The 27,389-nt window shown below is 37.3% G+C and overlaps 1 protein-coding gene across 7 annotated transcripts in view; it reads left to right on the top strand.

Moving 5' to 3' along the window:
• pan (transcription factor pangolin) overlaps window positions 1–27,389 on the top strand; it is a 186,288-nt gene that overhangs the window by 28,239 nt on the left and 130,660 nt on the right. For all 7 annotated transcript variants that reach the window (XM_074102519.1, XM_074102524.1, XM_074102518.1 and 4 more), the window contains exon 2: window positions 17,348–17,731. In XM_074102519.1, the coding sequence (XP_073958620.1) occupies window positions 17,564–17,731 (168 nt within the window). In that variant the 5' untranslated portion in view covers window positions 17,348–17,563. The remainder of the gene's footprint in view (window positions 1–17,347; window positions 17,732–27,389) is intronic.

Raw genomic sequence — 27,389 nt, 5'->3', positions numbered from 1 at the left:
TTCCCAAACTGATGACACATGGTTTGGGTCTTTTGGCGTAAAAACACGGGTCCTGTGGTCTGTTCTTTCTCACAAGTTTAAATCCTTAGGTCAAGCAGGTATTTGCTTACAAGGAGTTTTTTTTTTTAGGAAATTTGACGAAGGTAACTCGGACGTTGCAATTTTTGAGTTTTCGGGATTTCGTACCTCAAATCATTGGCAGGCTAATATTAGCTAAGTGTGCGATATTGTTATGTTAAGACCATTATTCACGACACTTAAATCAAATAAATATTTCATTTCAAAAGAAAAGATTAATTCGTGGCCTGTCTGCATGTATGTTTGTCTTCATAGGAACACGTGTCGGTAGGTATATAAAGTGGTGATTAAGTAATTATATTACCAAAATATTCAGTTACGTGATCTCTAGCTCTTGGAGCTGTGAAAAAAATATGTATCTAAAATCGCGCTGTCAAAATAATACAATCGTATAGTATAGTATTACTTTATCATAGGTATGTACTAGTTGTATTTTTCTTAGAACTGTATGTTTTTATTAAAACTTTAGGGTACTTATTTGATATATTTTTAAAGTCCGTAAATGTTTACTTATGTATGATAAAATGCCTTTTTTTTTTCGATTTGGCCAACCAGGTAATTTCTATCAGTGAACAGAGCCATCTGTCGAAGATAACGGAATTAAAAAAAACACTGTATATCAAGAGATGTAGCCTGTTCTCAATTAAGATGGCGATCGATGTGTCACATGGCGCTTTAGAATTATTGCATACTGTAATGGTTATACGTAGTTATTAACTAATAAGACTTGCTTAATGCAATTTGGACCTTCACTCAAATGTAGTAAAGGCGACAATGATCGCACCGGAAAAGGTTTGTACACCGATGATAATAATTAGCGCGCATGCGTCCAATGTGTGGTACAGTCACCAGCACCAATATCTGATACAACAAGCGTGCATAAATATCTGATACGACTCTATTTCTAGGGCTGGAAGGACGTGTCAGATATTTTTGCACGCTCCGTTGTGGCAGATATTAATGCTGGTGACTGTACAAGTTAAAAAACGGCCAAGTGTAAGCAAATCTTAATATTTTTGAAAGACCTACACATATCCATACCCTAGTTCACTAATTACAAATTAAAAAATATTGCCATTTAATTTATACTACTAAATGACATTTTATATCATTCGCCCTTACCAAAAATCTAGCCTGCATCTTCTATTAAAAAATATGTCACATAATAATATTGGGTACGTGTTGCGTGTACTATTATACTAAAAGCTATTTTTTATGTGACGTACATACAATTAAGAGTAAAACCCCGACAGCAAATTTCATCGAAATCGTTGCAGCCGTTTCCGAGATTCCCGAAATATATATAAATATACAGTAATTCCTCGTTTAAAGGCATAAAATAACACTATTGTTTGAAATAAGGTTTGCTTATCTTAGAAATGTTATTCTTTCAATATTTAGCTATATGACTACTAGCTATAGAGAAGGAAATGTAAGAGATCTGAGGAGTTAATAAATTCGATCTCTTAGAAGTTTTTGTGAGAGGTTTTAAACACGGACAGTATCTCTACGAACGAAAGATGTATATAGCCTTGTGTGATTCAGAAAGGACACTCACCCTGCTTAGCGCTGTGTAAGTATTTCGCAGCAATCAGTTACAGGGCCACTGGACTTCTTCGCGCTGGCCAGTCTTACCAGTCCTGGGTTGCCTGCTACTCGACTATACGTGAAGCGGCCGCAGCGTCCTCGTTCCACAAGGCACTAGATAAGTTTTAAACTCAACAGTTCAACGACACGTTTCGTACGAGAGAGGGCACAAGTATACTTAAAAAAAGAATTTTGAAAATCGGTTCTCAATTGACTGAGTAATCGGTGAAAATACATAAAAAAAATACAAACATTGGAACATAGAAGAGAGCAATTAGAGCAATTTATAATTTGACGCGTGAATCTTTAAGATCTTTTTTAAGGAAACAGATATCCTACCCTGCCGTCGCTTTATGTTTTTGAACATGTATTTAGGTATGTGATTTTCCACTAACGTCGAAAGCCAAAAGCTACTAGAAACACAGGGAAGCTTAAAGTTCCATCTTACAGACTGGCTAAAACAAAAAGTCTTTCTGGGAAATTGCATACGTTTTTATAATAAAATTCCAAAAAAATTATAAATGAACGGATACAAAATTCAGATCTATTGTCAAGAAGACATTAATATCAAAGGCGTATTATAAGTTAGTACAGGGATATTTGGAAATAATTCCGATCCGCATTACGATCCTTCAAATAGCGAACCTACTGTGTTAAAAAAGTTGTGAAATACTTGGATGTATACATGTCATTTAATAATATTGTAAATCTGTAAAAAAATAATATACCTCGTTGAGTTTCGGCTTCTCAGCAGAGGTTTTCCGAACTGGTAGATTTTTTGACATTCATAAGTGCTTGTTGTAGCCTAAATTGAATAAAGATATTTTGACTTTGAACATAGAACCTCCTTTTTTGAAGTCGGTTAAAAAGGAAGGCCCAAGGACACCATAATTGTAAACACCAAAGAATGCAATAAAATATTTTTATTTTCCCAATAAGATAACAGCGTTGTCCAGTCGTTCCGTCACACGATTATAAAGGTAAGAAAACATAAGACAGTAAATTTCATGTTTTATCTAAATTTACAAGATACGAGTAGTTACTGTATTTGTAATAGCATGTTTCTGTAAAAATACTGATTAATGCGCGAGTCACGTTTGCCGTTGAATAGTAATTGCAGAATTTGTAATTCGATCGATTCTTAGAATGTTATCTTCAATATATATTTTGACGACCAGATGGCCTAGTGGTTAGAGAACCTGACTACGAAGCTTGAGGTCCCGGGTTCGATTCCCGTGTCGGGGCAGATATTTGTATGAAAAATACGAATGTTTGTTCTCGGTTCTGGGTGTCTATAATATGTATTTAAGTATGTATCTATCTATATAATTATATTTATCGGTTGCTTAGTACCCATAACACAAGCTTTGCTAAGCTTACTTTGGGACTAGGTCAATTGGTGTGAATTGTCCCGTGATATTTATTTATTTTTATTTAATATTTAATGTTGGGCTTATGAAAAAACTGATGTAATTCAGAAAATCCGGCCAAGAGCGAGGCAGCTCGCGCACTCTACGAATAATGTGGTAGTTTACTGGAAAAAGAAATATTCGATTTAGTCGAAAAATCAACATTGAAAAATCTATTTTTTTTTATTCTCGTCGATTTCGGTTGGAAAGGCAGGTGTCGGTTAAATCCGAAAATCATTTCTGAACTCTTTTTAAAAAAACTTAAATATCCTTGAGCAAGCATTCCTAGCTAATTATAATTAGTGTTAGCTTAAAGCCTCATTTACACCATTCAAGAGCTTGCATGCTAGTTGCATCATCGAAGGCTATTGGGGGACAATTAATTCAGCTGATCAAATACGAGTAAATATCGCAACGTAGTGAAACTTCCATGCAAGTTCTCGCAGTCTAAATGTGTCTTAATTTGTTCCACTGCTCTCTGAGTGTCCATTGCATACATTATATTGTATAACTCTTCATTGTACTACATAAAACACAAAAATAAGTGATTAAAGATCGATGTACAAAGGCGAACTTGTCCCATAAGGTATCGCTTCCAGTTAACCTTTGAACAATTGACAGGACAACAGAAACAAGAGTAGACACACAACTCCTAACTTTTAGTGGATTTGCCCCCCATAAAATCATACTTTTTATAAGCAACTCAGGAGACGTTACCATGGCAACAAGCTAAAAAGTTGATTGACCCTTAGGCTGATACATATGACAAACTATAAAAACCAGCCAAGTGTGAATCGGACTCGCGCATGAAGGGTGCCGTAGCAAAAAATACTGCAAAAAATAAAGTTTGTTGTATAGGAGCCCCCTCCATCATCCTAGCCTATATACGTCTCACTGCTGGGCACAGGCCTCCTCTCAGAACAAGAGGGCTTGGGCCATAATTCAGTGCGGATTGGGAACTTCGTACGCACCGTTGAATCGCTTCGCAGGTTTGTGCAGGTTTCCTCACAATGTTCCCCCCCCCTTAAATATTTATTCTATTTTAATTTTATTATTTATTTTTAAAGTGATTATACTTACAACTAGACTGAATATTTCAAGAATCTACCTGTTGCCGTTATTAATATCAAGCAAAAAACGGCCAAACAATTATTGTTTATTCTATGGGAGCCTCCCTTAAATATTTATTTCATTCTGTTTTTAGTATTTGTTGTTATAGCGGCCACAGTAATACATAATCTGTGAAAATTTCAAGTGACACACAGACAGCGGAGTCTATATAGCTGAGTTCTGTTGGCACCCTTTGGGTACGGAACCCTAAAAACAAATAATGTTAGAGGCTTAAATCCTCGAATGTACCCAGTAGCACCGACGATACTAGACTGGCGCCCGCGCAGCCCTCGAAATTCCGACGCCGAATGTATAATAATCGTTTCACCAACGAGCTCACGCATCCGAACCGGTTCGCTACGGGCCCGGTACCAATGCAAGCAAGCCTATGCGCGTACGCTCGTCCGTGTTTTGAAAATTGATTCGGGTTTATTTTTAATATTTTTTGTTAGCAAACAGAAACGAATTGGCTTGGGATTTTGTAAAAGAAAATTTAATCAGTCGCGCTTTTTACTTAGTTATTTTAGTTGTTACTATGAGGAGTAAAAAACACAATGTAACACACAAGTGACATGACGACTGTAAAAAAAAGATTATGAATAAATAGACAGTAAAAAAAAACAAAGAATATTAAAAAACATCTATTGCCAACCCAACATTAGTAACATTAGTATTTTTTTGTTAAAAATTCAAAACAAGCTTTTTTGTTGACTGCGCTTGCCTGACATCCAAGCTAGTCATTGGTTGTAATTTCGTTTATCGCGCTAGACAACGCAGCATATTCGTCCACCAATAAGATGGTCAGATGACCTGGTTAAAGGCGCAGGTTCACGGCGTATACAGGATGCTTCCAACCCAAGCAACTGGAGATCCATGGGTCTCCAACAGTGGACATCGTACGACTGATATATGATAACGATTAAGCACATACATATGCTTTATTACAGGCCGTCTATAATTATAATTTTGTATTAAAAAACGTACCTAAAACAGATTATACTAATCCTTATTGTCATCAGTTTAAAGTCGACGTTCCCTTGGTGTTCAAAACACCATTGTTTCACAGCCAAGTCTCGTGGTACAGGGTGATTGCGAGGCTCCGAGCTCCATAATTGGAGGCAGCTACTGGGCTTAAATAGGTTGCTAACAAATGTGGTGTGAATTGGCAGGGTCTGATGATACGACGGATTTATTATAGGTTTTATTATTATAGCAGCAATGTGGCATTTTAATAATTTTTTATTAATTTATAAATTAATGCTTGTCAATGCGTGTTTTCGAATGGGAAAACAGTGACACCCATTGACGTAGTCTAAAACTAAGCAAAGCTTTTACAGTCAGCAACAAAAATATTATGAATACAGCCAAAGTGCAAAATTTTAGGCACTTCAAACGTATGTATATTTTTGTTGCTGAGTGTGCTATGATTATGCTTATGTTTTATTTAACCTACCTTTATTTAACACAAAGTTATAAAGGATCGAAACTTAAGATTACAGAGAAAAACATACTTGCATGTGCATACCACGCAAGTAGCGCGCCATACTTACTGAATAGAGAAAAGCGTTTTAGAAAGAGACAGTACCTATAATTCAGGAGTTGTCAAATAGTTAGTAAAAAAGTGTTTTTAAGATTTCGTAGTATACACATACTCGCATACAATACATATTGATCTTGAGGACAGTGGTAAAATGATTTTTTTACAATCTTTTTTTTATTACCGTCATATCGTTTTGAAGGTTTTACAAAATTACAGGAGATACCAATGGGATGTTATCTTTTTTGAACCACTGGACCCATTTTTTAAACCATAAACTCGAGTGGGGCTTCATTTCATGATACATTACACTATAACCCTATGTTGGTCGAAATAAAAATTATTATCATTATTATAGAATGAGCCGGGAAGATACAAACGTATGGGTATGGCTATTTACTTAACCATAAAGGCGCCTTACGTGACCTCGTGTGCCGTTCTATTGTTTTTATTTTTAATTGTGCACGAGACTTTTCTCTTTCGCTGTGAACTTCAATAGCTTTCGTCTGCCAATTTTTATTTCCAAAACCAAATCAAGATTTACGACTCGAGTACAACGTAACGGTCAGTCGGTCAAAAAAAAAGACCGCCGTTATTGTTTTCGAGAACATTGTGAACACCCTTGTTCTTTATATTCATTTTTGTGAGCCAGTTGACAAGCTTTTCAATGTTTGTTTGTTGAGGTCAATCTTGCAAACCAAATTTCATTAATTCTATTGATCGGATTGGCTTGAAATTTGGTACCGATGTATGTGTAGTTGGGATGAAAATGCGCGTACAGTCAGTAAAAAGTACAGTCAGCCAAAACTCTCTCTCTCTCTTCTTCTAGCCTTCTCTTCTACCAAGAGTTTGCCATCATCATTTTTGCGGTCTGCCCACTGGTCTTTTCTGTTCCCATGGTCTCCAATCCAGAACAACCTTACACCACGAATCGGTTTTTCGGGCAATATGACCCGCCCATTGCCACTTGAGCTTCGCTATCCTTCTACCAATGTCGGCGACTTTACTTTGCTTTGCAGCCAAAACTAAAGCATTATTATTATTATAACCAGAGGCCGTATTGCCTAATGTTTCGGACGCTCGTGGCCGCAATTAAGTGACAGTTTTTGTATGCAAAATCTGTCATTTGATTGTGATCGCGAGTGTCCGAAACGCCTCTGATTAGGTAGGTTTAAGTATTAGAAAAATCCCTCCGACATTGTCATTTCTAAGTTCAATATCTTAAAACTGTCTGAACTGATTTTCATCAAACATAGCTAAGAACCACCGCAAATAAACTAACTTTCACATAAATAAAGCATCGAAATCGGTCCGTCCGAAAACTACGATGCCAGAGACAGATAGACAGACATTGGTGTCAAACTTATAACACCCCCTTTTTGCGTCGGGTCTTATAAAAGGCATTAGGCATCTAAAGGCCGTCCTGTCAATGCCGTGACGTTTTTCCGTCACAAAATGCTACTGATCATTTAACTCCGTCTAAAAACGTGCCCCATAACTATTCCATATTAGACACCATTGTATTCTTAGACAGAAAACACGTGTCTTTTTTTTTTCAAAATTTTTGTCGCATATCTTATATCCTGAACTATTTACCCGCATTCTGAACCTTAACGCTATACACATAAGGTCGTCCAATAGCCACCCCTACAGTAGCACATGCAAGGGTGTCGAGTATCGGGTCACGTATGAAGATGAGTAAAAAAAAGGCGTAATTGCCAGCGTTGTATATGGAAATAAGAACCTAATTTGTAGAGGAATATGGTCAATTATTGTGCGTTGTCGGAGTTTGGTTTAGTATATTTTGGGACGAGTAAATAAAGGCTGAGTAAGATTCTTGTAAAACTCTTGAGCTAGGTTAGCGTTAGTGTTGTATTTCGTTTAGTCTATCCGACTAATATTATAAATGCGAAAGTTTGTAAGTCTGATGGTTTGTTACCTCATGATGTATAAACCGCTAAACCGATTTAGATGTAATATCGACAGCAAAGTGATCCTACAAGGGTTCCATTTTCCCGACTAAGGTATTGTCACCTGTCAAAAATACAAACTGAGATATAGATACACAGAAAAACCAGAAAAAGATTCCAGCGCTGGGAATCGAACCCAGGTCCTCGGCAATCCGTGCCACGTGCTATACCACTACACCACCACTGGACAGGAGTACATACACGAATTTCTCCTATGCACCACATATCGCAGCTTGTTTGTTTCTTATTTAGTCACTTAAGCAGCGACAGTAGCGACATCTATGTTGTAGCCCTCATCGAGAAACTTTCAACACCCTATTGGAACTAACCGCTCACCCGGACAAGAGATGTCTCTATTATAAGCAATCAAATTAATATTGGTTTTTGGAGTCTTTTTTGTCTTTTTTTGTATTGCACGGAATGCTGAGGACCTGGGCTCGATTTCTTTTATCTATATTTCAGTTTGTATTTTATGGGATGGCCGTAAAAGTAGCATAATCTGGAGTTGAAATAAAAAAAAACAAAAAAGACTCCAAAAAAAACAATCTTATTGTCACCTGCTTTAATATCGAGGAGCGTGCATAATTATCTGACACGTCCTACCGGCCCTAGAAGTCATACCAGATACTTATGCACGCTTGGTTGTCTTATAGCTGTACCTGTACGGAACTGCTGGCTGACGGAGCTGGTGACTGTATAAGGAACTATAAAAACCGGCCAAGAGCGTGTCGGACACGCCCAAAATAGGGTTCCGTAGCCATTACGAAAAAATTAAGTAATATTTTTCTAAGGATTTCGTATTTTATACAGAATCTTCCAAGTTTAAATATAGGCAAACTTAGCCGTTATAGTTTTCCTTGTAAGTTTGATATGCTTACTACCATCCTGAATTTTTTCAATTTCTTCCACCCACCGGTTTGGATTTTAGAGGGGGGGGGGGGCTCGATTTTAATGAAAATTTGCACTTTAAAGTTGAATATTTCGCAAACAAATCGCTGTATCGAAAAGTCGAAATCGTCTACGCAAACCCCTAATGGTTATAAAAAACCTATCCAACGATACGATACCCCACAGTATAGGGTTGGATGAGAAAAAAAAAACAACTCCCACTTTACGTCTATGGGAGGTACCCCAAAAAAAATTTTTTTTAGAATTTTTTATTGTACCATTTTGTCGGCATAGTTTACATATATATTCGTGCAAAATTACACCTTTCTAGCATTGATAGTCCCTGAGCAAAGCCGCGGACTGACGGACAGACAGACAGACATGGCGAAACTATAAGGGTTCCGTTTTTGCCATTCTGGCTCCGGAACGCTAAAAAGGGTTAAAAATATTGCTTTAGTTTTAAGTGTAAATAGTTCAACGGTCTCACATTTGCACTTTTTTAAATCCATGGTCAATAAATTATGATAATAAATACCCCTTCGTTTACGCTTAACTGATTTATTGCCCATCAGTAATTTTACAAGGAAACATGCATATAAGCAAGTCTAGTTTTTATACAACAAGTTCCTATAACTGTTTAGGAAAAAAAACGAACATGCGTGGCATTAACTGTGGTTTGAAAAATAGGTGTTTCTTGAATTGAATCTTAACAGTAAACAATTAGTTTCTTGTATATTTATAGAGTTCTGTAGTCAAAGAGGCCTATAGACAGGTACTAGCATTGCCGTCTAATTTAAGTAGGTATGTACCTACAGGGGGCCTACCACGCTCTATACGATTCAGTTTAGGCTCTACCACGACGTTACTTTTGCGATTCAGTTCAAGCACGGTTCAGCGACAGCGATACAGACATTTTCATTCACTCACTTCAAGCGGTCAGTTAAAGAAACTGAATCGTTTACCAATGTGGAACCTTTGTGCTATTGATGTCATATTTACATTCCATACTGTAGACGACGCATTTACAAAGTTTTAATAAAGAGTTTGTATACCAACGCTGTCTAGCAATTGGCCACTAATAAAATTGGAAGCAAGCAGCGCGGAAAGAAAACAAAAGAATATCGAGAGTCCTGTCATAGTCCTTGTCCGCGCTGCGTGTTTAATTTTGCATATGCCAAAGAAACTTAGCAAAGAAATCATAGCGAAATTAAATTAAAAAAAATTATAACAAAAATGTCTGCAAAAAACCATGACAATATTTGTCTAAATACCAGTTTGAAATCGGTGCCGCGGCACGAGCCGGCAGGAGTGAGTCTATAGTCATCTACTTCACCTACTTATTGGGCTTTTGTCGTCAACTGCATCAACTGTATGTATTGCGTTTGCCGTATACATATTTAGGTAAAAAACTTAAGATGATCTGTTGTATGGAGTAGTGCACAGAATGAACAGTCCCGTTTTCGCGCTCACTAGTTGGCGCCACTTTAGACAAAGGTCCTGCCTGAAGTATAGTGGTTAGTTTGTTATTTTATTACGGGCGTGAAAACAAAATTAACATTTAAATCATATTTAATACATTAAAGCCGTACCATACTCGTAAAAGTATCGAGCATGCCATGCCACAGTGCTGAGTAGTCCCGTTTTGTTCGGAAAAAAGGGAGGACGAAGGTTTCCGAAAGACAAAACTGTCTCAAAACACAGACATTCATTGCCCCGTAATACATGTTTGCCATAATTAATTTCAGATATTGCTGGAAATATTCACAAAATTAATCTAATTATAAATGAACCCGCGTAGCTCACCCAAGAACAGTGACATTTGACATTTCGGAGACCTCTCGCTACACTAGCGCCTCTAGCGGCGAATTCATACGCGATAACCCTCATTCTTGGGACTTGTCATTTTTCGAATATGGAACGTCGACTAATCTAGGACACGTTACTACTACATACAACAAGTCATTTAAGTTTTTTACCTATAGGAGCCTCGTGCTTTTAGCTTGCGTTTTCTATTTCTCATATTATTCCCTATAAACCATGTATAAAAAGGCCTATTAAATTACAGAAATACGTCTTAATCGCTCTAACTTCATTTATGCGGTCCCATGCAAAAAAAGTATTCTTGCCGTGTACGGTTCAACCGCCTACTGGGCGGCGCCGCCTTCTTTAGACGACTAGAACGCCATTGGTGGTCTTACTAAGCATTAATTACTGTTAAATATCTTAAGGAACCGCGGTGATAGGTGCTTTTTTTAGGGTTCCGTAGCTTAGAAGGAAATTTCGTCGGATTCTGGTTTTATCGGATTTTTCAGCTGTAAAAAACAACAAAGCTATGGAAATTGAAAATACCAATCCCTACTATCTCTACTTAATATTTAAATATAAATGCGAAAGTAACTCTGTCTGTCTGTCTGTTACGCTTTCACGTCGAAACCACTTAACCGATTTTGATGAAATTTGGTATAGAGATAGTATTAACCCCAAGGATCAACATAGGATACCTTTTATTCCGGTAGAGGGCGCCAGCGCGATATAACCTAGATCCGCGCAGAAGAAGTCGCAGGCATAAGCTAGTTATATATATATGTTGAATAAGAATTCGACGAAACAAGAATCCGGCGCAACAAGATTTCGACGAAAAGAGGATTAATAATTTCGAACTTTCTTCCGCAGGTCTCCCTATAGTCCTTGGATACGGAACTCTTACTTAGATCAAGGAATATGTTTTTATATAAAATTTACAACTACGGTCTCTTAAGTAGCTTAATCATTTGCTAATCATGCAACTTCGACCTTATTGCAAGAGCGATAAGAGCAAGAATGTGTATTACCTAATTAGCTCTCTTATTGGCTAACTACATGCTAACTGCATAGTTTTCTGCGTGTTCCTAGAAAAGTGATCTGGTATGATTGATTGACTCTATTTAAATACATGTCTTTTTTAACAAAATATTTTTAATACGAACTTTTATGTTGATTGTAATCGACACGAGCTCCGACAACAAACTACCTACGTCTAACGTTTTAAAGGCTTATATAATAGTAGATTGTACAAATGCAGAAATCACGTCATTTTATACCCGAGAAGTTTATATCCACCCGAGCTGCAGGCGATGGTTATACACTCAGCTTTTCACTTCGATTGCAATGCTTACTGTACCTACTCGTTTGCATTGGCATCGAATATGTACATAGCTATTACAAAGTCAACTCGATACGACTACTAGATGCTGGTAAAATATGAACCAGACACGACACGGCAGACACATACACAAATAAAAATTCAACCAAACACAAAACCAAATGTGAAAAAAAAACAGTGAAACTTTGCTTTGCCAGCATTAGAAAAAAAAGGCTAACATACAGAATCAGCGGGTTCGCTGACATAAAAAAACGCCAAAGGAAAAACGTTAGCGGAGCAATAAAAAAAAACCACTCACGGCGGCTCATAAACGTTATCACCTTATCACTGAGTCATCTAGGTTCACGACACGACATGCTAGACAGACACGTCCGTCAACTTCAATACCTAGGGCTCGTGTTTTAAATTATGCCTTTCAGAACGTGACTTGGGTTTGGGTTCTTTCTTTAGGGATCGTTCACAGAAGTTGTTTTTATTATACCTACATATTCTATGCATTGTAGGTTTAATAAATATGTGTACTGGTGTTTATCTGCAGCTCCGCACGCGTGAACCTATTAAATCTAGCAGTTGAATTAAAATTCCGAGATTTTACGAAATTCCAGTGGAACTTCCCAAAAATCAAATCGTCTAGGATGTTGCATTAAAAACGACCATGATACATTTCATGGCTCTAAACCCAGCGGTTGAGGTTTCGTGATTTTATCCAAATCCCGTGGGAATATCGCCATAAAAGTATTCTGTGTGTTATTCCAGATGTCCAGCTATCTACATACCAAATTTCATTCAAATCCGGCCATTTTAACGTGAAGTAACAAATAAAAATTTCCGCGGAAATTCCCAAAATTGCATTATATTGACATTGCATTATAATTATAAACTACAGTGCCTTATTTCATGACTATACCTACGCACCCGGCGGATGAGATGTTGAGATTTCATCCCGATATAAATTCTACTCGTATTCTATTCTCGATACTGCACAAACCAAAACCGAGTAAAGTTCCTTTTCAGGAATGTTCTGATATTGTTAATTATTTGAAATAGAAATAAAATAGAAATAGAAAACGTTTATTCGCATTTCGCAAATTACATAAACACAAAATAAACAAATATAAAGTAAATATTAATGAAAGTATTTGCGAAATCGCGAAACGGTCTCAGCTCAGCATAGTGCTGGCCGAAGAGGCCAACGCTGGTCTTCCGCTGTGACCGCTTACGACGCTAATACTCAAAATAACATAGTCTTAATAGGTTTGAGTAGATGAATATAATAAAAAAAAATATTAACCCCTGTTTCACCACCCATTAATTAAATTTATTTGACGGATAAATGTGATGCCGTCTCTGTTTGTTTTGTTCGAATAGACAGAGACGACGGCATTTTCATTTATCCGTCAGACTACATTAATCAATGGATGGTGAAACAGCCCCTTAATATTGTGTCTCCTCTTCATACAGGCTGCTACCAAGTATGAAATCGTAAATCAGTCATTTCTCTGTTAATACTGTGGCGTTTGACACTCGTATGAGGCTTTGTAAGACAAACCTATGTAGCTTATAAATTCCCCAATCAACTCGTTCTATCATTGTTCAGAGAGCATGGACACGTTGTACTTGTACAAGCAATCTAAAGATCAGTTGAAAGTGTAAACCCCTAAAACATGGCCAGCTAAATACCTACCAGACAATACATCTGCTTATATGACCCTTAGCGTCATATAGCATACTCGTAAAAGCCGACCATAAAACGATACCTAACAGGATCCCATTACCGGGCAGGAGATATTTCCATTTGCAGTTTATGCCAGTGTTTACAGCTCGAGCTATTCTATTTACGAATGCTTTCGCCCGGTTTTCGATTTTAAGTGTTCGCATTTTATTGTTTTTGGTTGTGTTAAGGGAATTGCTTTTTGGAGTGTTTTTTTAGCTGACAGCTTTACCATCGCTAGTCCCGAGTTAAGAGAAACAAGGGGCTTTGTTGAACAGAATTTTTTGGCCTTTTCTTGGCATTGTATCATATATGATACATCATTTAGATCATCTTTTTGTATTTTTTTTAAGTTATTTTTGTTAGCTCTACAAAAATCCAACGAGGCTTGAATTCAGTACACTTGTTTCAACTTGGCAAGAAAAGGGTAAGAAATTAAAATTATAATTAGTCCGTCATGTACAATGTCGTCTTTTGTAAATTAAACAAAAATTATGGACATACTAGCTTTTGCCCGCGTGGAATTCGATTATCGCTGTTTCCTCGGGAACTGTGCATTTTTCCGGGATAAAAAGTAGCCTATGTCATTCTTTGGCCCATTAACTATCTCTACGCCAAAAATCACGTCGCTCCGTCGCTCCGTTTCGACGTGAAAGATGGACAAACAAACAAACACACACTTTCGCATTTACAATATTAGTATGGATGAGTATAGCCGGTTAAAGTTCCGTGTGACGTCACTCTTACGTACACTTTTTACTGAGGTGTCTTGGGGGCTCCCAATACCGAATTTTAACGCACCTTATCTTTGTCAATTTTTTTTTGTATATGACAAAAGAAAAAAATACATGTCGAGTATTTTGTGGTGATGTAACAGTAACCCCTTGTTTCACCATCCATTGATTAAATTTATCTGATGGATAAATGCGATGCCGTCTTTTTTTGTTTTGTTCGAATAGACGGAGACGGCATCAAATTTATCCGTCAGTTAAAATTAATCAATGGGTGGTGAGGTGAAACAGCCCTAAGGCCGGCAATTAGTTTTAAGTAGGGTCTGAGAATGCTGTTTAAAAATTTGTCAAGGTCCAGAATTTGTTTTTGTGATTAAGTATTATTTATTTATATGCAAATAAATAACCGAACTATACAAAATGAGTAGCTAAGTAGGTAAATTAGAGTGAAAAGTGACGTCGACGGTCTTGCTGGCGCTACACTTGGCGGTCCGAGGCTAAGCCTTCCGCGCTTATTGCCGATTTTTTTTACCCAGGAATCTACCTAATTAAGATGGCAATATAAAGCTGCATTTACACTTATCTGTCGTGTTGTGTCGTGACACATCAGAACGGTATCGGTTTCATACATTTTATATGGTCTACTTATGTGATCTTTTTGGTGGTCGTCCTCTACAGCGGGTGTTAGCACGGGGTCTCCACTCCAGGACTTTGACTGTGGTCCATTCTAGCAATATGTCCTGCCCATCTCCACTTTCTGCGTTCTATTTCTGTTATTACGTCATTCACTTTAGTCTTCTGTCTGATCAACTCATTTTTCTTTCGGTCCAGAAGGTGTATTCCGAGCATTATTCGCTCCATTGCTCTTTGTGCGACACGGAAATGGACAGATGATATCCGGCAACAAGCTGGCGTAAACTGGATGCGAGTGGCAATGAATAGGCAAGACTGGAAAAGTAGAGAGGAGGCCTATGTCCGAAGACGGGCGCTATAAGGGCTGTTATAGATAGATAGATAGATAGACTTATGTGATGCAGTGTGTTGTGACGGCTTGTGTTGTGTCACATCAAAGCTATAGAGAGACAGAGCATCACAACATCTGTGACCACAACACAACATGACAGATAAATGTGAATAAGGCTTAAGGAAAGATCAAGTTAATTTTATAGCGATAACAGACGATCGAACGGTCCGGCGGACCGAGAGGGACGCAGCCATCTGTTAGAATGGGATATCCATACCACCATCTTACTCTAACAGACAGTTGTGTCCCTCTCGGTCCGCCGGACCGTTCGATCGTCTGTTACGGCTATTACGTAATTAAATGTAGACGTCGATAAACGAAGACAGACCAATCATACTGTTAAATAAAAGACACTTCATTCGACGAAAAGTAAGTAAGAGAATACCTACAGCCAATGAAAACTCGCAAAAACTCTGCTATAGCCTAATAAAAGATTACTTCCTCCAATCGACTACAATAAAATCCTGCCAAGTGTGAATCGGACTCGCGCACTGAGGATTCCGTACACCTGATAATATTTCTATGAAAAACGAGATTATTTATTGTGTCTTGACGGACCATTTCTTCCTCTCCCCTCTGAAAAAAAACGGGAAAGTTGTAATAGTTACTACCAGACAATGAATGACACGACATCGTGAGAGTTGCGGGCAACCAGTGGATGCAAGTGGCGATTTGTCGTACATTGTGGTATTCTAGGGAGGAGGCTTTGTTCAGCAGTGGACGTCTTCCGGCTAATGATGACGATGAATGGCACAAAACGCGAATCATCTGTCAACAGAATACATATTATTATTGTTTAGTTTTTTATACAAAAAAATACAATTATGGAGATTTGTGGCACTTGTAACTTTTGTGGTACGAGTACAAAATGATTATGTAGTATCGTTTCTACAGTGTAAGCATAGCACAAGATACTACATTATACATGACACGTGATACTGCACAGTTCCGCGATGGTTATAGTATAGTAATAACCGATCTGTCGGCAGAATCGTTTAAAGAGCTCGATACTGGCATAGAACTGAATACTTCCTTTTATATCTACAAGAAAAATAGTGCTCATATTTCAACACAAGTTTTTTTTTTATACGACTGGAAGGCAAACGAGCAAGTGGGGTCTCCTGATGGTAAGAGATCACCACCGCCCATAAACATCTGCATCACCAGGGGTATTGCAGATACGTTGCCAACCTAGAGGCCTAAGATGGGATACCTCAAGTGCCAGTAATTACACCGGCTGTCTTGCTCTCCACGCCGAAACACAACAGCACCAGCAGTGCAGTGTGCAGTTCCTTAAAAAAAGAAACCATCTTGAAAGTTACCAATAATGTAGCTTAGATTAAACCGTATCAACATAATTATAACGGTTTGAAGAGGAGTAGGTATGAAAATATCTATTGATAATGTAAGGCGAGCTGATTGATCATTGAGTTTTTGAGTAAAGTTTTTGAGTTTGATCATCTCTTGGCTGACTCTTTTTGTCCCTATAAAACAACATTGAAACAGTCCTTTCCTTACCACGCCACATCTAAACCCTTCCAGCCCGCTGATCATTGACATGCATAACTCAACCGCCGTCATTATTCATAATGCACCAACGTTCACACCTCTGACATACCAACTATGACAAATGCTCGGCACATAGTAACGAGTGCAGTATCATATGACGCTGACTTGCTCTTGCCTCTATTCAAATTTGATACGGGTTGTTGAACCTTTGTTGAATCAGTTTCTTATACACGTGTTTTAATATCAAATGTTTGAAGTGGATGAAATTTGTCGCTCGAATTTTGGCTTTAAGTGACTTGGATTCGTTCCAAAAGAGGCAGTACAATTTTCTGATCTAGGAGGTGAAACTTCAATTAAATATAAAGCAATGTTTGTCAATTTTTAATGATTCCCGGGATACTAATGTATCCCGGGTGGTCTAATGACCTACGGGATGACGACCGTGCTTACCTTTATTGAGCTCCTGATGTTTCGACGCGCTTGTATGCTTCATGCATGATCACGTGAACCAAAGAAGAGTACGGACATAACATTTATCTTCAGTGTACCCGTGATTACCATGCATGCAACCACGTCGAATTATCTTGTTGAAAATATGTCAAATGCAAGTCTGGCAAGAACTGCACTGCAATTGTTTTTTTTTTGTTTCAGATGTAACCCTGCAAGTCAAACGGAACGCCTCAGCATTAGCATCTTAAGTTTAACCTGACAAAAGTTATCTGTGATCTCATTTTAGTTTTAGTACCAAACATTTGCCTAAATTAGTCCATAAGTGACCGGACCAAATGTTAATAGACCAAGTAGAGCAAGTTGACATGGATGATAGATAGGTAGTGTCATGGGTATTAGGGTGAAGGGTTGGTGAAAATGCCTCATGCGCACTCGAGTTCGGCAGCGAGCTCCGGCGGGGACGACCTGGGCTCCACTGATGAGGTCAAAGTGTTCAAGGACGAAGGCGACGGGGAAGACGAGAAACGGAGTTCAGAAAATCTTCTGGAGGAGAAGTCTAGTCTCATCGATTGGACTGAGAGTGAGGTAAGTCCTGGAACCCAATAAATCTTATACCCTGCCAATTTGGACTTCCATTAGCCGGAGACAGAGCGTTGAAGTCAGCGCTAGACGAAGTGAGCGCAAAGACCGAAAATCTATCCAGTATTTACTCCTCTCATTATCTCTTTAGGCTTGTAGCTTTTAGTCTCGGGACTATCGGGACGCCTGTGATTTTGAAATTGATCTTGCGTTTCAAGTGATAGTTTAAAGTTAATTTTTAATTGCCTTTTAAATAATTGAACTCCGTTTTCACACTTATTAAACTTACAGATATTTTAAAAACAAACTCGTTTTTATAAATGAGGGTCAAACAAGTTGTAAAATTTTAACAAAACCCTGTCTATCTCTAGAATGAATTCGGGTTGAAGTTTAACTACAAATATAACAAACGACTCATTATAACGATTCATGTCATGCTGTCTTGTCGTCATCATGTTACTCAGTTTACGTAACGCCTCACCTCTCCTCAAGCTACTTGACTTTTGACTCACTCTTGTAGGTATTGACATGTCAACATTTTTTTTTCTATCCTACATCATCTTCTTTTTTCATTTATTTTTTCAAACTTTTCCATTCATGATAGAGTTAAGAAAATGAGAATTGTTAATATAATTTTCAGTTATGATTTAGGCGTTCAAGTCTCTTTCTGAAATTTATTCATTCTATGGTCGTGATTAATTCATTTTTTTACAAACACATCATTTCTCTTCGCTTGGTCTAGAGCGACAAAAAATTACTCGCACCGTTTCCAAATGTCCCTTGAAATCTAACATTACTGGAAGACAAACATTACATAAAAGGAAATTCACGCGGCGCTTATATTTATGAACAGCCTGCCTGACCAAAAAGAACCCATTTGTACTATAGAACAGCAGGTGCTTCCCAGGTAGGTCTTTATTTGTGCATGTTCCCGGTATTTGAACGACTACAATGATTCAATGGGATCATGTTGAATTCCGAATGCCTTCTATAAAATGCCCTCTGTACGATTCTACAATCTACATGTGCATCGAAAACAAATTGCTTTTCCAAATTCAAACTTATTAAGTATCTAAGTAAGATTCAATACTATGTTTATCGACGTATGTGTTATTATGGTTGGTATTTGAGTTTGAATTTGTGCTTTTACACTTTCAAACTGTGCCACAATTATTACCATATTGTGTGTTTTTTTGCATGTCGCTTTTGCTACGACTCACTGATCCGACATGTTTATTTGTGTACTTTAGGTTCTGCTCCATCAAAAACTTTATTCCTTATTGGACTATTTTATTTTGCTTCATATAACTTTATTTGTTCAGTTAGGCTTTTGTTAGTTAAGTACTACAGGGACGCAACAAACACTAACAAAACATTTCCAAATATTTGGTTTACAAAACGCCTCTAAAAACTGTAAGTAGTAGTTAATATTCATAGGAGTTGTAACCTGCCTCATTACAGCCAATTCGATGCGTAGATAAACATCGTCGAGTGTGGAAATGCAATGAGACGACTTAATTACAGCAGCACGGGCACGGCCTAATGCTCGGCCGATAAGCATCATAAAAATGTTCAGTTTAGTCCAAATCGCAAATTGCCCGTAAAACAAACAAAAACAACCACAACAGCCGAAGCGAAACGTCACCCCAAACATTGATTGAGGTTTCCGAAAAAAAGCTACAGGTACCTTGAACGTTTCCGAAAATTTATGTTGGAATATTGTGTTCCACCTCACATAAATTACTTATTCATTGTATTTCCGAAAACTGTATTATTCGAGGGGGTGCGTTCCACAATGAGGGTCTACCTGCGTTCAGGTATTTCTTATAATAAACACAAACTCCCACTGCTATTGTCATCGAATTTACCTGTCCCGAGCCGAGGTAAACATAAGACACCTACGGACTCGCATACGAATGCAAACGCATCCTGCTCTGACACGTAGCATCCTCACGAGAGCAACAAGGATGCACGAGTCGAGATTGGTAAAAGAACGCATGGATCGTATAAATATTGGATTATACTTAGGTGTAATTCTGCCCCGTATGTCATAATAGCAACGATTATCGTACGTGATGCAATTACAATGCTCTTTGTAAGAGCTATTTTCTGTTCAGTTTCGATTTCTTTTCGATTAAAGTTTCCGTTCGGACGTGAATCGAATTGTGTTCGTGTCGAAATCTTTACGCCTTCTTGGCTTTTTGAAAAGTACAACTGATTTTATAATGCTTTTTGTATGAAGATGTTAGTTTTTGCATTGTGTTTTAAAAATACATTCCATTCCGTATAAATTCTTCAGAGAAGCGTAAGAAATTGATTTTTCAGGAATGTATGCAAAGATTACCTTTGAGAAACCAAATGTTCTTTAACTTAATGCTAATTTTATCTTACCTCTAGTTTCCGTATTACTAACACTCCTTTCATAGCGAGCTATCAAGTCGTCCATATAAAAAGATCTACTTACTAAATCTCGTCCTGCTTACGCTTAAACTTTTTATTCCTTTTCTGGAGCGATTCCTTCATCGTTTTTATCGTTTTTATCTCCCCCATTAGGCGTTCTCTGTTCAGTGAATGGTCTAGCGATTTCCGTTGCGGTGTCAGAGCCTGTTCAAGCAACCTAGCTATACTAGGTTTTATATGTAGCCTAAGGCGTAAGCTTTGTGGGTTTTCGATTGACAGGCTCTACTTATATGTGTCATGTTGCTCTACTGTTTTGCCTTAAAGGCATTATCTGGTTCTTGAATTATTTAAACAAGCTGTCCCACCGCAAATACTGATAGTGTATAGGTAAGTCAGATGTGTCCAACTTGTGGATGGTGGCTCTTAGTACAGTTGATCTTAAAATGGTAGAAAAGTACATGTTTATACAGAAATTAAGTAATTGATAGATCACACAGTCCATTGTCCAGGTGTTATGAAGTTGACTACCCTGGTGCAAGTTTTTTTTTTTGTAAAAAAATTATGTATTACTAGGCAAAATCCCGTGGGAATTTGCAAAAACTACGCCGTGGTCTACGAAGACCACCTAACGTTGAATAAAAAAACACCCATGCCAATTTCATGTTTCTAATCTAAGCAGTTGATATTTTGGTGCTTTTTCCCTATCTAGTGGGAATATTGGGATAAAAAGTAGTCTTTGTGTAACTCCAGAAGTCCGATATCTTCATACTTAATATTAGCTGTTTTATTGTGAAGGATTGGCAAACACTCAAACACGCACACAGGTAAAATATTTCGCATTTATAATATTAGTAGGATATAAGTTCTGTAAATTACTTTAGGAAATGAAATAATCCTTGCGAAATTGGACTTTTAAAAATCAAATTCTAGCCCTTTTTTAAACCGAAAGTAAGGTTCTATTAAGTTTCTTGGAATCCAAACGTGACAGATATCCAAATGCGGGAGCTAGCCAAACAATAAGCGTGACTCATGGCCCAGGCATTCCAGTGTCAAGCAAGATATCTCGTAAGACAAGTATCGGTTCCATTGTGTGCCCAATCAGGTTCCGAATTAAAGGATTGCTGCTGATTATGACTGCAAAACTGGTATACGAGGGGAAAAGCTGATTATGGTTATAAATATACTACTTAAATGGTATCTATATTTTGGCGACGCCTATTAAACTCACTATCATTAAGTGTTTCGTTATTATCTTCACATCAATTCGCAAAGCTTGCGGTAGCTCCCTTCAAGACACGTCCTGCAATTAGGCTCACATTTTCTATATCTGTCTCTTTTTTATTGTCATTAGAGCTATTATCATACAATTTTGAATCTTCATCAGCGAATAATTCCTTAATTGTTTTCCCGTGTCCCGTGTGCCCGTGTCCTTTTCAGGATCTTAATTTATGTCTATATAAACTTCTATCAGAATCGATTCAGCGGTGTAAGCGTGGGGAAGTATCACAAAAACAGACAAAGTTGCTTTCGCAGTAACACTAGGATTATATCTCATCATGCATATGTTTAACTGGTTCAAGTTTCGTCAGGACATCTTAAAGCTCGGTATGGTTTTTCGTCCAATCGCGTATGCTACCAGCCGGTCGGCTATTTTTAGCTAACAACGCGGTCTTGTCTTAGTATCCGCTTCCGTTCGCCATGTTGGTTCTTGTTCTGAGCAATAAGGGTCAGCGTCCAAGTTGTTATTGTTTCTATACACTACATCTATATCTACGAGTAGTTCGTCACTTCTAGTTATCGGATTATCGATTTGTCTATGCATTTGTTCGATTATTCATTGTTGAACGTCTTTGTTATTTTTTCCGTAAATGCTACGAGTTAGCGTCTGTGGGTACACATTGTTATGTTAGTTAAAGAATATTATGTCCATTTGTTTTGTCTTGACTTAAAATGCCTTCGTCCCCCTGTTTGAATGGTTTTCATAGCAGTTACTTCATAAATGTCCTTATTAACAATCTCTCAGTTTTCTGTCTTTTTTAACTAAACATAAGAGGAAACACAAGCCGTTTTTTCATACACACGTAGTCCCCTGTTTTCTCCCTGGGTAATGCCAGTAGAGTTTTTTTTTTATTCAATGGACACTATTGATATGTCCCATGTTTTACTATTTTTCATAAATTAATTATTACTAGATATTATGTAATTTCAAAAACCTAAAAAAGAACAGGTTTTCCGCTGTGTTCAATCATCCAAAAAAAAATTTGACTAGATTATATTAAAAAAAAGGAAAACATAGGAACACAGTCAAAGCCTTTCTTTAATTTTTAATGAAAAAAATAGTTACATACAGGTCAAGTTTTGGAGAAGAAATCAGGGGACTATGAAACGTTGATTTTACTTTTAATAGGTAGGTATTTTCGGTCCAACCTGCAGTTGTCTCTATCGACCCGTGATTGGGGGCCAAAAGTGAATATCAATTAAAGAAATGTTAATTAAGCTAGTGATTTACGGTGGGTTTACACGTGCGAAACCGCGGGTAAAAGCTAGTTGTTACACTTTCAGGGTGTCCTCCACTTTCTGGAACGTCAGGGAAAATCAGGGAAATTTGCTAGAAATCGAAAATGAGAGAGAAAATGTTTTCTTTCTTTCAAATCCAAAAAGTCAGGGACAAAACTCGTGATTTCCCAAACTTAGCTCGATATTTTGACACAGTCGTTGCAGTTCTGGGCGACGTATTTAAGAGTGGCACCATAAAACAGTGAGCACGATCGGTGTGTCGTGGGTTCCCATCATCGGGTCTAGCTTAGATATCTCGGGCAGTAAAAAAAACATATAACTTGCTTTGAAATGTACATGATTGGTCAGGGAAAAGTCAGGGATTTTTTTTAGGATTTGTAGTGGACACCCTGACTATAATTCTATATGAATTATAAGTTCACAAGACGTTAGATCGTCTGTGAATTTAGTCATAATCAATTCATTAATTCCCGTCGCGATTTTATTAGTTCAGCCTTGAAGCGTATTCTCTTAATTATTACTAAACCGTGCACCATAATGTTTATTAAGCGCTCCGACGTTTTATACGTTTGCATGTGGGACTTAACTGTCCTTAATTTTAGAACGAGAATATTTATTAACTACTAGTCTGTACCTACGGGTTCGCTCGCGTAAAACATATCTGGAAGTCGAATAAAATTGCTGAGATTTTACCAAAGTCCCCATGAAAATGAAACTAAGTAGGTATCTACATGTATGACAAACACCGGTTTCAAATTTCTTGTCCATAACCTTAGCGGGATTTTACATGAATTTAATGAAAGTATATTAAACAAATATTTACTCGATTGAGTTGGCTAGCAATCGACGCCTCAGTTCAGTAAAGCCCTACAAAATATGATCAATAGCGTTTAGGCCATAAATAGAATGTCAATTGTTATGCGATTCTAATTCACATTTAATCGGTTTCAACTTTAATCCATCCCTAATGAAATAAAAGGATTTATTTTCTCACCCGCGAACTTCACAACAACGCACGCAAAGAAATTATTTTAGTTCATTGATATAGACCTCCGCAAAGTAACGCCTGATTCAATAAATTATCCATCCTTAATCTTACGCTCCAACACTTCCAAAATGAAAACAATCATAAGACCTTTCATGGCAATTTCTGGACCCAAGTCTCGTATATTTCTCTCGTTCAGCCAAACCAGCTTCCAAACCTTCCTAGAATTACGTATAAAATATGCAATATTATGTACGGAAACATGGGTAATAAACGAAAACAAATGACTGAGCACAAATGCAGTAAAACCGCGTAACTAATGTATTCGCGAAGGAAGGTGAAGCTATGCAGGCCGTACAGTATAACTCGATTAAAGTGTACTGGATGTGTTAAGAAAACTACTACAGGTAAACCACAAATAATTTGACGCCTTTCGAGATGGTAGATCGCCAAGATGACCGCTTTGCAGCCAGTTCCTCCCAACACTCAGGATCGATAGCACTACTGTACTGGTATACTGTCACGCGTGTAGGAGAGTATTCTTTAACCCCCGAAGCAAAAAGAGGGGTAAGTTTGACCGCTATGTGTGTCTGCTTGTCTGTGTATTTGGCCATCCGGTCGCCTGAATTCCATGGACTGCGGCAAACAAGCAAGTGAGTCTCCTGATGGTAAGAGATCACCACCGCCCATAAACATCTGCAACACCAGTGGTCTTGCAGACGCGATGCCAACCTAGAGTAAGATGGGATAACTCACGTGCCAGTAATTTTTTTACTCTCCACGCCGAAGCACAAAGAGGGGCACTGTTTGACCGCAGGATTAGCGAGCTGATTGGTAGCTGGGTACCTTGCCATCCTACCGCCTGAAATAAAACGAATGACGTAAAAAATCTATATTTGGAAAGATAGAGATTATAGAGATTCGAGAATGGAAAACAAATACGCATTACATATCTGTATGCTTATCATATCCAGGTATTCTACATCTGCCAGCTATGCAGGCCAATGCAACAGCCCACGTCAAACAAACGCACCGTAGATCGCAATTAGGAAGTACATGCGTTGCTTGCGCCCACGCATCCTCTATATGGAATGAGAAATTAATAACTAATGCCTTTATTTAACTTGCAAATATAGGTAAAGTCATGTTTTATGAAGCCGCGTCACACTGAGATAAAATAACTTTCAATATTGAAGATAGGATTATTTACTAAAGAAGTAACGTTTCTTTTATTATTAAAATAATAAAATACACTGGTCACTCACGTGTGAGAACTATGCCGCGGCATGTTTCGACCCAATCCGTGGTTCCTTGTCAATGACAACTTGAACAGAAAGCAAACCATGAATGTTTCTTATAGTTATTTTATTTTTAAACTGAATCAAAACTGACTAAAAGTTTTTTTTCTTTAGTAAAAGTAGGGAAGAATGTTTACATTTCATGGTCTTCCTTACATTTACATTATTTGCCATGTTTGTTAAGAGAGATTTGATCCTAATGATTAACAAGCAGCAAGATGTATAGGTAAAATAAAAACGTTGTAGGTATTCCATTGGGGGACCTCCGCAAAGTAACGCCACTATGAACGACAACTCACCAACTTTATCCACCGGTTGCCCGCAACTCTCTCCCCCAACGGTTACCTGTTCTTCGAGCAACGTGGCTCGCCCTGCACTTTAACTTGCATATTCTTCAAGCTATGTCGATGACTTCAGTTTCTTCGACAAAAATTCGTATTCCGGATTCTATCCCGCAAGGAAACCCCGATCGTAGCTCTCTCATAGCTCGTCGCGTAGCGTTGTTTATGTAATTCAATGTATTAATATATTGTTACCTTCAGTTTTCAGGACAGTCTTAAATGTGTATTGCCAGATAAGATAACGTTCAAGGCGATACAACTATTACTATAGATTACGAGTGCACGCGCGCGTCATATGTCATAAAATTCGCTAATCGGGAATATTAAGTGATAGAACTGAGTGATCTTATCGAAGGCGATATTATACTTTTTATTTACGATTACTAGCCTATTTTGTTTTGAATTCATAGTGATTTTTATAAGGTTTTATTCAACTTGTACTGTTGTAGGGACAAATGTTGAATGTTGTATAATCCACGTCTAGTAGTCGGTATGTAGTTTGGTAACAAAGCAAATACAGTCAATAAAAAATACTTTCAGCATAAAAGCTGGCATTCAAAAGATTTTTTGTCAAAAACTTTGTTTTTTTTTATTTCCTCTAACTTGGTGGACGACTTACGAGTAGTTCATTGATAGAAAGAAACTATCTAGTAATTAACTTTTCGAGCAAACGTGATTTTTTTTTGAATTTTTTTTGACGTCGCATTGCAAATTTCACCAACTTAATACGTCACATAAAAGTGACAAAAAACTCTCTTTTTTAACCTTCTTTTGATAAATCGGGTAAAATATCATTTCAAAGCTTTACCTATTACATTTTAGTATTTATAAAGTAAGTTGCAGAATTGTAACCTTGCAAAGATTAATACTAGTATCAAATTTAAAAACACGTATTATGAATGAGTGAGACATTTTAAAATTAAACTTAATCGATTTACATAGTAGCTACGCAAAGCAAATCCTCTAAATAAGCCATAAACCGTTTCTAAAGGGAGTTCTAATAAAAATCAGTTCGATAGAAAGTACCCAATTTATCAACGAATCAATACTTCCTATCAATATTTGCGATATGTTATCGGTGACAACCCTGAATGAGCCACAGTGTAAAAAATACAATGACCAAGCTTCGGTCACAGACTAAAACCAGTACAGATCGGGAACTGAAAACAAAAAGGCAATCATTTTTAGGTATTCTTTTTTTACAATGCGATGTATGAATCGAATGCGGAAAAACACTAGTTCAGTTTTTTTTTAATATTTCTAATTGTTACAAATTAACAACAGTAAACATGGGTCTGGCCCATTTCTAGTGCTCGAATTGATATGAAATTTGGTATACGTTAGCTATGAAGTGAAACAATGCACACTTGCACAGAAAGCAAACATAAGGTAAACTTGTATGTAGGTTATGGATCATTTACATAAAATGCAAATTCTCTTTTGCGAAAAAATATGTGACATATCAAAATAGTGCATATATCTACTAATTATAGTATGTGCAAATTCCAGTAGAAATATTATGGACCTTTTGTAATTAATTACTGTACAATAATGGCATAACACACAAACACATGTTTGTTGTAACAAATCTATTTATGTTTATGTAATAGAAATCTAAATCTTAATACGACAATAAAGTGAGATTTTTAAGAACAAAAAATAATGGCATAGACAAACTATGCTTTTGCTTTTAATCTGTGTAAGCATATTAAAAGTTAAAAGTCTCTTAGAATGTCAAGATCTACTTTTTTTATCTGTGGCAGGGAACTGTCAAAATATGTTATCAGGGCACCCGTCAGTAGTGAAGACGTATTAAGGATATTGCCCTCAATATTGACATAGTGATAATAACATATAGACATGTGTTTATTAGAAAAGACGTTTTATTCCGGTCAAATATAGGATGCGTGTATTTGAGGACATGTTGTGTAATGTCCGATTTGATGATAAGTATCAGGAAACGTGACATAATTTTTTGTCCAATATATATGTATTGGGGAGGTCTATGTCCAACAGTGGATGTCCTACGGCTGATATGATGATGATGAACGATATGGTGCGACGAAGTAACCAGAGTTTAGTATTTACGCCATCTATTCTCCGAACAGACTGCAATAAAACCA

This window comes from Choristoneura fumiferana, chromosome 19 (genome assembly GCF_025370935.1).
Source record: "Choristoneura fumiferana chromosome 19, NRCan_CFum_1, whole genome shotgun sequence".
In the NCBI taxonomy this organism is placed as follows: Eukaryota; Metazoa; Arthropoda; class Insecta; order Lepidoptera; family Tortricidae; genus Choristoneura; species Choristoneura fumiferana.
Note: the sequence above shows the minus strand (reverse complement) of the source record. Positions and strands in the feature narration are given on the sequence as shown.